Source organism: Sinocyclocheilus rhinocerous, unplaced genomic scaffold (genome assembly GCF_001515625.1).
Source record: "Sinocyclocheilus rhinocerous isolate Xijiao unplaced genomic scaffold, SAMN03320098_v1.1 scaffold1595, whole genome shotgun sequence".
Lineage (NCBI taxonomy): Eukaryota > Metazoa > Chordata > Actinopteri > Cypriniformes > Cyprinidae > Sinocyclocheilus > Sinocyclocheilus rhinocerous.
The window spans coordinates 522,786-536,177 of record NW_015655715.1 but is presented as its reverse complement, the minus strand read 5'-3'; the positions used below and the strand labels follow the sequence as shown (position 1 = coordinate 536,177).

At 37.3% G+C, this 13,392-nt stretch overlaps 2 protein-coding genes and 1 pseudogene across 2 annotated transcripts; all 3 read right to left on the bottom strand.

Moving 5' to 3' along the window:
* Window positions 1-843, bottom strand: part of LOC107718902 (T-box brain protein 1-like) — a 4,278-nt pseudogene extending 3,435 nt beyond the window's left edge.
* A 393-nt stretch (window positions 844-1,236) lies between these two features.
* Window positions 1,237-1,939, bottom strand: LOC107718901 (T-box brain protein 1-like). Its single transcript, XM_016526156.1, has one exon. The coding sequence runs from the start codon at window positions 1,768-1,770 to the stop codon at window positions 1,237-1,239; it is 534 nt and encodes a 177-aa protein (XP_016381642.1). The 5' UTR covers window positions 1,771-1,939.
* Window positions 1,940-2,980: 1,041 nt separating this feature from the next.
* Window positions 2,981-12,837, bottom strand: LOC107718887 (26S proteasome non-ATPase regulatory subunit 14). Its single transcript, XM_016526138.1, has 11 exons — window positions 12,728-12,837; window positions 12,089-12,145; window positions 8,879-8,950; window positions 8,418-8,537; window positions 7,458-7,528; window positions 7,223-7,373; window positions 3,955-4,062; window positions 3,772-3,846; window positions 3,561-3,686; window positions 3,333-3,395; window positions 2,981-3,160 (listed from the first exon to the last, which is right to left on the bottom strand). The coding sequence occupies exons 2-11, from the start codon at window positions 12,134-12,136 to the stop codon at window positions 3,062-3,064; spliced, it is 933 nt and encodes a 310-aa protein (XP_016381624.1). The 5' UTR covers window positions 12,137-12,145; window positions 12,728-12,837; the 3' UTR covers window positions 2,981-3,061.
* Between the last annotated feature and the right edge of the window lie 555 nt (window positions 12,838-13,392).

The following is a 13,392-nucleotide window of genomic DNA, read 5'->3' as shown; positions in this document are numbered from 1 at the left end:
TGTTAGAACGAGCCGTTTTAGGAGGGCGTGGTTGAATCTTAACTTTTATAAAGAATATCTATTTGGATTTGAGACTTTAGTCTTTGCAACTTTACAGATCTTCTTTATGCACCAAGAGCTTGTAACACTCCAAAGAGAAAGGAACAATTGAAATCGCATCATATGACCCCTTTAACATGGGTCATGTGCTGCTTATGGTGATTGCTGGCAAATGAAAATACATTCAGAATGACAGAGACAGATTATTGGCATACTGACCTGATGTTTTTGCTGAACTCACCCTATATATTCATACTAAAATACTTCTACTGATTCTTAAAGAGAAAATGAAATAATAAATCACTTGAGTAGAGTTGCTGTAAGCTCCCTTGTTGTTCGTCAGCTTCAGTTTTCCAAAAGAGATCTCCTGACGCATCCAGTGCGCGCCGGTGTTTGGAGAGTCCCGGTGCGTGAAAACTCTGTTTCCTTAAAAAAATTATAATAATAAATAAATATATATATATATATATAGGCCCTATGTGTGCGTTACTATTAAAAAGGAAGTGACTAACATGCTTATAGCTGTGTACTTAATAGTTATTAATATTAGATTTTTTTCGGTGTATTTTCAGTTCACGAGGTTATTTGCGCTTTGCAAAATGTAGCAAAGCTTTATGATAAATTCCTCTTGAGTCGATTGATTATTAGTTTACCCGTAACATTAGTGTCCGCTTTGCCGCAGGGAATCCATTTCCCGCCCTGGAACCTCCAGTGGTTCGGATCCGCCAGAATCACATCCACAACAATATTATAATGACAGGTCGGGTCAAGACCAGCAACACTAAAACTTAGAAACGGAAACATCCGGCTGCAGGAAAATGAACCAAAACAACAAATTACTTTTCCAAAGGTAAAATATCAGTAAAAATAAATAAATAATTAGAAAAAAATTCAACGACTAATAGACATCCGCCTGCAGTAGCCCAATCTGAACTGGAAAAAGTAGCCTACTTTTCCAAAATAATTAATTTATAATAGCCTAATTACCAATTTAATTACAAAACTATTATACTGACATTAATAAAATATTTTACAAATACAATTCAAATATTAGTCTACAAATGATCCAAAACTAGGCTATAATCAAAGGTCATTCTCTTGATAGTCTCTTTCTTTGTTTCTTTCATCAATTTTTTTTTTAAATAACCAATTAAAATTAAAACATTTTAAAAAAAAATTAATAAGAAATTAGACGACTTACCGCCCCTGTTTAGTAATGATCATTTCTGTTTGGTGTCTGTGGAATTTGAACCACAGCGCCCGGTTACAGAGGTAAACCTGGGCTTTTCCGGGCACCGAGGCGAAAGGATAGACGGCGGCGTTTAGGTAAGTTTGTCCGTATGGCTGTGAGTACGCGTAGCTCAGTTCATACGGCCCGTTGCTGATGACCGGGTGAGGTGTCAAGTAGTGACTGGAGAGTGGCGGGAGCGCGGGCACTACAGGCTGCCCCGAATACGAGAACATGGCAGAAGATGAGGCGAAATCTGTCCGCGCTTGACTTGATTCAGGCAAATTACACTTGTCCGCACTTTCACTGTCATCCCGTGCCGCGGAGACGTAATCCAGAGCGTTTGAGGGGTTTCTCATCTCTGTCGACAGTCTTTTTAACGGTGGCTCGTTCTTCAGGGTGTCACGGGAGGTGGAGACGCGGTCGTCCCCCGCGGCGGTGATGTGCGTCAACACCGGTTTGTTGGCCAGCGCGGACGGTGAGGGGGGTTGCTGCAGGTGCATAACTCATAAAGTTCTGGTTGTTCAACCTGCGTTCAGACCTCAGACATGCTGCTTTGGGTTGTTCACGCTCACTGCTGCATGTGCCAGGAGCGCCTTCACACCGAGCTTAATATAGGAAAATGACGTGGCTCCGCATTTGATGTCAGCAATGGGCTGGTATTTACATTGAGATTGGTATTAAAGTAGATGTAAGCCTTTTTTGGAGTAAAATGGCCCTGCTACCTGACTTCTGTAATTAAAATAGATGAGAAATCACTATAAACTGAAGAAAACAACAACAAAAAGAATCTGACCGCGACAATCCAAAATCTATATAGCGGATATTTATCAAAAAGGTCTTGGTTTTTGTTTTCAGCAGCGTTCGGAAACTATTTTTTTAAGTATTAGCCTACTACTTATTAATAGGCAGCATTTTTTTTGTTTAGTTAAGCAGCTTTATAGCTTTTCCCATTTGGTTTAAGGTCGAATATTTTAGCATAATGACAGCTGAACTGGTGCTATATTTTCATAACTCGTATCACTCAACGGACTCATTTAACAGAATAGATAACTGGCACGTTTTTGCATTTAAAAACAGTTTGCCGTAAAACGTGCCTGAAGGCCTTCAGTACTGATTTTAACAATATAAGGTGAGCATAAAACTTTCATAAAATGGATAAGCTGGTAAGAGGTACAAAATGCCAGATGAGAGAATAAAATAAAGGAATATGGGTTACATTATTTAAATCTAATGAATCCATATCGGAATTTAGTTCATAGCGGAAGTGATAAAATAATCTTCAAATAAAACAATCAACAATTTCTGTGCAATATTTAGCATATTTGCTTAATTTCTGAGAAAATGCTATTTAATAGGAACAGATTTGAAAACTCAGATTCAGAGTTTGAAAAGTAAAGAGGTGAAAATATTCCTGAATTCAAGTGAAACCTTTTAGATAGGAACAACCCTGTTTACCGAGCAGGCAAATACATATTTCACACTGATTCTCACTTAAGTGTGGTCCTGAAGTGCTGTCATCTTAAATAAGGTGTTTCAGTGTTGTTCTGTGAAAATCTCTCTCAGAGCCTGGAGCTTCAAGGGGAAATGCAAGAACAACTGATTTACACTGAAACTACAGTACATACTTTTTATATATTTTTGGATATTTATATAGTTTAACACTTTACATGTGAACCTTCCCTTGATGTCCATGATGGAAAGAAAATGGTATTACTGGAATTTTGTGTTTATTTCTTAAAAAGACAAAACAGTTGCAGAATATGAACATTTATGCACAGACAGAGAGGGAAATCACTGGAACACAACTGTGTCCAACATTGCTGCGAGGCACTGCACAATATTGGATGTCATAAGAACATCCACATGCTCTTCCAAATGCCGTTTGGGATCCTACAAAGAGAAAGAGAATAGCAGGTCCATGAAGTCCTGTAAACTTTATGAGACTGCAAAAGGTCAGATATTTTGAACTGCTGCTACTGACGAGTATTTGCCAGGTCACCTACAGTAAATACAGTAACAAACCACCAACAATATAAATATTAAACAAGAAGAAACTAGTAACCTGTTTTCCGACATTCTTAATGGCAAGTTGCTCAGGAGTCATTTTGTCCTCTTCCTCTACAGCCTGAGGGACAAAAACAAAAAAAGGTAAAATATTATATTTCACAAAAACATGTCATAGGGTACAATTGTTAAAAAAATATTTCCTACAGAAAAGCTGCACGTCAGTTCCACACTTAAATTGTGAGACTTGAGAGCAAGAATCCCTTGTCATTGTACTTTTTCTTACCTTATTGTAGTTTTTAGCCAGTTCGAGCATCTCCTTGACGATGGTCTCATTCAGTTTGCAGTGTTCACTGTAATCCTGCAGGGTCAGACCCTCCATCCAGCTTTTCTTGTGGAGGTTCAGCAACATCTGAACACAAACACACACTATGACTGTCTAGTTACAACAAATGAAGAACGAAAAGCATGTTTAAACATTTTCTACAAGTTCAAACCTTCTGTTCCAATTCATTCTTCCTGTAGTTAATGGTAATGGAGTAATAATGTCTGTTGAGCCCATGAATCAAAGCCTGCAAAAAAGAAACAACCCGTAATAAACAATAGTAAGAATATATATAATAAATATTTAACTTATTTTTAAAAAATATTTATCGTAGAGAGACATATAGAAAATGAACCTGAATAGAGGGCTTGTTGAGGTGTCCCAGGTTAGAAGTGGTTTGACGTGGCTCGTGACCCAGTACCATCATATTGGCATTTATTAGCCTGAAAGCATCAATCACAACCTGGAGAGAAAAAATAAAAAGTGCCGTTCACGTCACTGTAGCTAATTAATGGCTTATAAACATGTTTTGTTTTGTTTTTAAGTTTTAGTTTTAATGCATTATGGGAGCTACAAAGCAACCACACTCTGTTTCTAGAGAGTGAGAGGACACCAGTAAATAAAATTTGATGTAATCCAAAGGAATAAAAGATAGAGAGAGACACACATTTACAGTAAGAGCACAGGCTTTGCAACAATAGCTAATGCTTTGTGCTGTCACATCACATATGCGATGACAGCAAACCTGAGCTCACATACAGGTCAGGCCTGCCCACACAAACACTGTGTAGAGCATATACACACATACACATAATGGAGGAGAAGTGACAGACAGTTTAGGGTGGTGATGATATAAACCCCTTCTCCACCATAGGGCAGAGTGGTTCTAGTTGTAAAACCATGCCATTCTGGGCCAGTTTTTTCTGCGGTGGTTCTATGAATTCAGGATTAGACTGTATGTTACTTTAGAGACAGCTTGATACTGTAAACATTGGAGCAAGTGTACCATTGAGGATGATCATATCATATACACTACTGTGCAAAGTCTTACGCCATTAGAATGTCACCAACAAAAAATGGTTTTAAGTAGGAATGCACCGAAATTATCGGCCGAAAAAGCCATTTTCAGTTTTCGGCCAAAAATAGGCTATATGGCACACCGCACCGCCCAGCAGTGTTCAGCACACCGGTTTCTCTCCCTATAGCCGGATTTTTGATGGAGTTCTTGCTTTGGACAAAAGAGTGTTAAGTAGGGGAGGGATTGTGTAGAAAGTATCGATCACACACACACATACACGAAGTAACGCCTCCTGAACCCTGGGGACTCGTTAGATCCTGACTGAAGCAAATGGTGTAAAATCCTGCAGTGTCCCGCATCTGTGCTGAGGGGGACGTTCCCTCTGTCAGGATGTGCGGTGTGAGTGTGTGATCCTCACATGGTGTATTATCATCAGGCACAGGAGAAAGATAGAGAGACCATGTAGTGCTGAAACCATGAAGAACTCACAACACTCTTTAAACCATGTAAACTCGCACCATGTTCACAGAGACGCTGGAGATGTGGGATATGAATATTTTAAAATGGAAAACAAACAAGCGCAAGGCAATGCAATGAAACCTTCCAGGTCAAATGCTTCAACTAAAGTTAAAGTTCAGCTAAAAGTTTAATTGCCTGTCCCCATCCCTGACTCAAATATATAAAGTAAAGATATATTAAGTAAATTATATTATTTGTCAATGACTCTCCATGCTAATAAATAAATATGTATGCATGGCTGCATTATTTTTGTGGAAAAACACAGAAAGAAATAGGATTATTTTTGAAATATTATTACAATTTAAAACATCCGTTTACTATCTTAATATACTTTAGAATGCATGTTTTTCCTGTGAAGCAAACAATCCACTATGGGTGGCAAGGCACTGTCAAAAGATCTCCGGGATAAAGTTGTGGACAGGAACAAGTCAGGAGATGGATACAAAAAACTTGAAAATGCCTAGAAACACAGTGAAGTCTATTATTAAGAAGTGGAAAGTATTTGGTACGACACAGACCCTCCCTGGATCAGGACGTCACTCCAAACTGGATGAAAGAGCCAGGAGGAAACTGGTCAGAGAGGCGACCAAGAGGCCTGCAGCAACTCTGAAGCAGTTGCAGAAATTTATGACAATGTCATTGTGTGCATGTGACAACAATATCACAAATTCTCCACAAATGTGGCTTGTATGGGAAGGTTGCAAGAAAAAAGCCACTCCTCAAGAAAGGCCACATGCAGTCACGACTGAGCTTTGCCAAAACGCACCTTGAAGATTCTGAGGCAGATGAGACTAAAATTGAATTATTTGGCCTCAACACCAAACGATAATCCAATACAGCTCACCATCCAAATAACAGCATTCCTACAGTAAAGCATGGAGGTGGTAAATATCCTGTTATGGGATGTTTTCTCTGCAGCAGAGACTGGAGCACTTGTCAGGATAGAGAGAAAAACAGATGGGGCAAAAATACCATCAAATTCTTGAGGAAAATCTGCTGCCCTCTGCCAGAAAGTTTTAAATGGGAAGAAGGTTTACCTTCCAACATGACAATGACCCAAAGCACACAGTAAAACTGAGCACACAGTGGTTGAAGGAGAAAAAGGTGAATGTCCTTGCATGGCCTAGTCAGAGCCCAGACTTAAACCCCACTGAAAATCTGTGGAATGACTTGAAGACTGCAGTCCACAAATGGTCATCATCAAATTGAACTGAACTCGAGCAGTTCTACAAAGAAGAGTGGGCAGATATTGCAAAATCTAGATGTGCAAAGTTAGTAGAAACAGAGACAAATCCCAACAGACTAAAGGCTGTAATTAAAGCAAAAGGTAGTTCAACAAAATACTGAAAAGGGGGGTGATCCTTTTTCCAACTCAGTGATTCTGGTTTTTAATTTTTTTCTAACATGGTGTTATATCTTTCACTTGGATGTTATAAGTTGCACTGAATAAATACAGCTGGATCAAACAAAAAATGTGTCCGTCTTCATTTCAGGCTGCAAAGCAACACAATGTGATTATTTTAAAGGGGGTGATTCTTTTCTATATACCCACTGTAGATAATTATAAATGTCTATAATGTCACTTTTGATGAATTTAATGCATCCTTGCTGAATAAAAGCATTCATTTCTTTTTTTTTTCCTTTTTTTTAAATCTTATTTACCCCCAAGTTTGAATAGTAAATACTTTGGCTCCAAAAATATTTACATAACCATCAAAATGATAAAATTATATCATAATGTTTAGGGCATTTAATCAATACTGAGCATATCTGTACAATGTGTTATTTGCGTTCTCTCTTTTTCTTTCTTTTTATTTAAAATGCCCCTATCCTCTTCCTATAATACCTTCTCCTATAATAATCTCTCTTCCTGTCCCCATCCCCCTACCCAAGGCTGATGGGAGAGATGGAGTCCTCACACTTTCTCACGTGGTTCAGAGGGTGCTAATAGAGCTCACAGCGGCAAACAATTCTGTTATATTTCTGAATAATGTGCGTGTGAGAAGTGCTAACATCTGTAAAATGAAAATACTTCTAAATAACGACCTACTGCTTTAAAATTTTGCATATGTTTATGGACTTTTACCTTTCCCTTGACACTTTGGATGGGATCGACCACCACGGCAACGGCACGTTCTGACAGCGCCTCAAAACTCTGCTGTGTGTTAATGTCCACACCTGACAACCAGCAGCCAAAACCGGGGTGACTGTGGTACCAGCCCACCACCATCTCAGGCCTTCAACACAGAGATCACAAACCCTCATAATCCGACATACAATTTCATCACAGAACAGTAGTTAGGTTTTCACCATTGTCTCACCTTCCTGTCTGCTTTAACATGTCCAACATCTTGGCTTGAAAAACAGGGTCCACGGCCTCAACGCTCACACCCTGTCGACGGAACAGGATCCAGAATCACTTTAGGAGCACGGGTGAACACAGTGTAGAGTGTAAAACACACTATAGAGCTTGCTGTTAAATACAGTGATTCAAATGTGATGGGATATCTTTTGAAATACAATAATAAATAAGTGGGAAAAAAAACACTTTAGTCAGGATATCAAGTCGTTGGTAGGGGTGGGAGATATTTATTGTCTTCGATAATATCGTACTTGCTGTTTTAATGATGTGCGAGCTGACATTATGTACTCACTTTGCAAACAAAGACAAAAACACATCTTGGCGAGTACAAAAGCATTCACTGCACGATGAAGCCCATTAGAATGCAGTTAGAATGCTCCTATAATGAAAGTTATGAGGGCAAAAAAAAATTCCTGTATGGGTTTTCATCCTTATAAGATATGATATAGTTAAGTAATATCACACAAGCAAGAGTGCCGTTTCCTGTATATCAGTGTGTGAGTGAATGTGATATTAATTTTATACAACAGTTAAACGGACAAGAAGTTAATACTGAGTGAGTTACATTTTAGAAACAATATTGACTTTTTTTTTCTGTTTTGCCAACAAAAAGAGCTCCAAACAAAAGTTGAAGCAGAACATGTGTTCTCAGAGCAACACTGCAGTGTTTCATTCCTGAATGAGTCGGTTTTTGAACAAATCATTTGAGTCCGTGATTTAATGATCCTTTTATAAAGACTTCATTTCTAAATGAATGAGCCGTTTTGAACAAACTGTTTGAATGAATGATTCAATGAATGAACCGGCCGAAGTACCAGCACAAAAACACACTCAGCAAAATATTGTATAATTAGATAGATAGATAGATATTTTTTGTCAATATCACACACCCCTAGTCAATGGGAAAATTTTCACTCACTGTTCCTGACTGTGGCATGGCAAACACGTCAATCACGCGTACAGTGTAATCATCTACAAACTCCCCCAGCATCAGACCCATGACTTCCATGGGCACACCAGCACGGCCATGTTTCAGCATCTGCACACACAGACAAAGAGATGGATTGAGAGAGAGAGGAAAAATGACAAAAACAATGAAGACATTTAACTTAATGCTTGCTCTCTTAAATACTGACAATCAGACTGGCACTGACCAATCACAGGGCAAAAATAACGTTTTTGGCCTCAAATTAGTCTAATCATACACCCATAATAGCAATATAAAATGTATTAACAGAATCAAACTGAAACTGTGACAACAACACCATGATACAAACCAAACCAGAAGAAATGAACCATTACTGTTACACTATATTTTGCACAGTGCAAGAACAGGCGTGGAGGGTGAGTGTGAGAGAGAAGAATCATGTGTATCCTGACCTTCAGCAGGGCGAGTGAGGAGATGTACACCTGTTCAGCTGTGTCCACAGCGGGGGCATCTGTGGGAGGACCCTGCAGAAAACACACAGTCCAGATCAGTCAAACCTCTTCAACAAGACACCGCTTATATTTGTTGCAAGCTGATTTGACCAATTAAATCAAACCAATTATTCCCAGGATCTGGATTTTTGATATCAGCAATTAGGTTTTCAATAGTTAAAATCATCCTCCTTAACATCAGGAATGGAATTGTCACTAATACAAATATTTTTTATTTCCACTACTAAAAATGAACTCCTGATATCAAAAACAGTAAATGTGAATTCTTGATGACAAACATTACATAATCACTCAGACATGCAAAAAAAACTATATCAAAAACTGATTTTTAACTAGTAAAAATGTGCAATTATTGATATCTGTAATTGCATTTTAACTAGTTAAATATCCCAATGATCTGCCATTTAAATGGAGTTACAGATAATTTACTAATAAAAACTCAATTCCTGATATTAAATATGATCAAAAACTAGCTAGTGAAATTGAATTGCTAGTATCAAAAATACATATCCTGGCAATGACTAAAAGTAAAATTGGCTTGCTATTGCTACAAATATCAGCCCTCGGTGAGATGCGAGTTTAAAATGCTAGTTATCAGACTGTTCAACCTGCATTGAATCCGTTTACCGTTTACTTTTCTAGCTAGATACAAGTTTAAAGGGGTCCTATTATGCTTTTTCAACTTTAGTTAGTCTGTATCTGTAATGTTGCTGTTTGAGCATAAAAAAATGTCTGCAAAGTTACAAAGTTCAAAGTCCACTTCAAAAGGAGATATTTTATTTAACAGAAATCACTTTTCAAAAACTACAACGAACGACTCGTTTGGACTACAACGCATATTTTCCGGGATTTGTGATATCACAAATATCGACGAATGGACCGAAACCTGGTTGAGCTGCACTAGAGAAGGCAACAAGTGTTATCACTATGTCAGAGACACACTAGCTTTCCCAAGGCAGACGAACTTAAGAGCGTTCATGCCAGACTGGGGAGAGAGGTGTTGTAATAATGTAAAATATGTGAAAAAGAATGTGTTTTTCGAACAACCTAGTATGAGAGCCTGTTCTAGTACACCCCCAAAACAAAATCAAGACTTTGTAAAAGAGCATAATAGGACCCCTTTAAAAGAACTTGAGACTGGCGGAAGACTGAGAAATGTGATAGTAATGCAATAAATCTGTAAACAAATGTAATAAGTGTAATAACATTTAAGGGTGGCTCTTTTGTAAACAAATTATGACTTTTATTATATAATTTATTATAAATGATTTTTATTGGAGATGAAAAGTGTTTATTGATATTTGATATGACAAAGCTGTTACTATAAACAAATAATTGTATTAACAGGAACCAAGACTGATGATAAATTAACAATTATTTAGAAATTCAAAGAACTGTATGTTGTTCAATAAGAACAATATTTAAGTTATTGAAGGTAAAAAAAGAACTATAATAGCAGTTTACTGTATTTTGTGGGGTTTTTTTACATTTTAATATTGATATAAGTTTGATCATTTTAACATACTAATAATGATGTATTTACTTAAATACCTTCAGTTATCATGTGGAGGAAGGAATATATTATGATTGTTGGAGGGGGAAAAAACAAGAAATGAATCAAATCAAAGTCAATGGTGGCAGGAGATCTGGACAGAAGTGCAGGTGCAGGTTCATAGATTGAGAGGTGCTGACTAGCATGGTCTGATTGACAGCTGGCACCTAAAGTGTAGAACTGATGCCGTGGTGATGCCTGATAAACAGATGGATGAAGAGCTATCCTGCGATATCTATCCATCAGCTTGGGAAACATCTTTTAGTGGTTTAGTGACCCTTGTGTAATTGTCATGTATACATTTATGTCCCTCAATTATCATCGAATACACAAACATAAGGCCATACAGATAGGTGTGAACATCAAACAGCCAATAAGAGCTCACTGGGATTGAAAAAAAATCTATATGAATCCAATCAACACTATGTCAATCAATACTGTATGAAATATTAAGTTTTAAACATGAAGCATGTGCAACTGTAGATGGAAATAGGAGTATGAAAGCAGCACGACTGAAAAGAAAAGAATCATAGGTGTTTTTTCCTCTCGCTCTCTTCTGTGCTGACTGCTGGAGTGAGGTGTGAATCAGAGGGAGGCAGCCTGTCACTGGAAGTGTTAATTGGCAGAGAGAGCTGAGAGATGTCTCTCTACCCATCATGTGCACAGGCCTTGAGAAAAACCACATGAGGTCGCTCTACTAATACCGCCACCCCCCTCGACAACACCTCCCAAAAAAGCACCATATTTGTGTGCCTGCTTAACATCTGACACATTTATGCTCACATAAAGTTCATAGAAAATCTCCAGCATAGGGATTTTCACTAACAGGAAGTGTTTGCAGTAAACCAAATGCTATTTTGCCAAATGTGCTTTTAACCCTGCTGGAGGAAAAAAAAAACATCATAAAGGCTGGCCAGGCAGGACTGATGACTGGTTATTAAGAGTTTTAGGTTTTAGGCACAATCCCAAAAACACTTACGCAACTTAATATTTTTGTGTAAACTGTGACCATTTTTTCAGGATTATTTGATCAATTTAAAGCTCAAAAGAACAGCATTTATTTTAAATAAAAATCTTTTGTAACATAAATGTCTTCACTGTCAATTTACTGCATCCTTGCGGAATACAAGTATTAAATTCTTTAAAAAAAAATTTAAAAAATAAAACTTACTGTCCCCAAAATATTTGAGCGTTAGTATAGCGGAGTATTTTCTATTGATAGCAAGTTGGGCAGGACATATTGAATTGCCTTTTTTAATTAAATTTAACCAGATTTATTCTTAAATTTAGAATTAAACTTCTCTTTTTGTAAAACCACTTGCCTTTTAATGGGCAATTATAATTTTTATAATAATAATTTTTAAAAATACACAAATAACATGACAGTCATAGGAATTGCATTATGGAGATCATCTATGAATATCTCCCAGTCTCTCACTGTGTGTGACGGCAGGTGTAGTAAACATCAGTGTAGATATGCTGTGTGATGCAATCTTCAGCATTCAGCTGTCTAATAACTGCAGGCTGCTGTCACTCACAGTAAATGCTATACGAAACATAATGTTTATTAAATATTTCAAAATCTCAATACATATTACCTGGCTGAGTCCGGGCATTCCCCCTCCAAGCCTCAAAAGCCGGTCCATTCCTTAGATCTAGACACATATAAATAAGCAGTGATCTTTAGTTTACAAACTTGTCAGTCCTTTCATATTAAAAGACCTGGGCACGTTTCTGAACGCTGCTGATTCATGAATATTGTATGCATGTATTCAAAACCCCTACATTTCCTTATGAACGGTTTTCAAACTGTAACTAATAAAAATATTCCAAGTTGTCCACCCCAAAATTAACATAAGAGCTTTTTTGTGATATACAAAAATCAGTCGCAGAAGATTTTAATTCACTGTCAAACATCAGAATGCTAACATGCTAAGCTATTTAGCATAGTGCTATTTACACATACTCATATGTAGTTTGTGAGCACATAAACAACGGGAAAACGAACATTTGTAGACTCAAAACAGACTATAAAATAGGACAGCATCACTTGATGTTACTCATTCATAACTTCAGTTAATCTCTAAACAACTGTAAGAAAGGCTAATAATGCTACAGAAGTTAAATACATCACTCAACAACAACTAAGAGTATTTAATCACAGAAACATCCTCTCGCACAGAACAACACGCCATAAACAACTATTTAATGATCGTAAACCTGTATTATTTCTTTACCTGTGCAATGAGAGAGAGACGATGTCAGAGTGCCTGCTCAGTTTCAGCCCGACTACAATGAATCAGCCAGAATTACCACCGTGAAACGCACCACTACAAGGTTATACAGGACGGAGACTGGATTTTCAAAATAAAAGTTACTTAAACGCTTAACCCTTGTGCGGTCTTCGGTCACTTCTTTCCGGAGAATTTTACATTTTGAATTTTTAAAAATCGAAACTTGGTGACTTTTATGGCACTTGGTATGTGACCACAAAAAAACAATTGAGGGCATGATTCGAAAAAGCTAAGTGGTCGTAAAAAAACAGTCACACTCGTCTTCGGTCAAAAATGACCGACCAAAGGAATTGAATGGGAAATGGGGAAAAAATACAGAAAATGTTTGTGTGTACAATCTACAAATCCCCCACAATGCAGAAAAAAATTGCACAGCATGAAGGGGTGAAAGTCTAAAACATCTAGAGTGCAAAATCAACACACCAACTCGCTCTAACTTCAATAGCATTTGAGGAAAATTACTTACAGTAACACAACCAACTGTGAAGTGTTCATGTAGGTCTCAGTGATAATGCACACATTTTAAATTTTTGATATTTATTAAAATAAACTATAAATTCATATCTACACTGTAAAAAACTTCCTGTAGAAATTACAGTAACTAACTG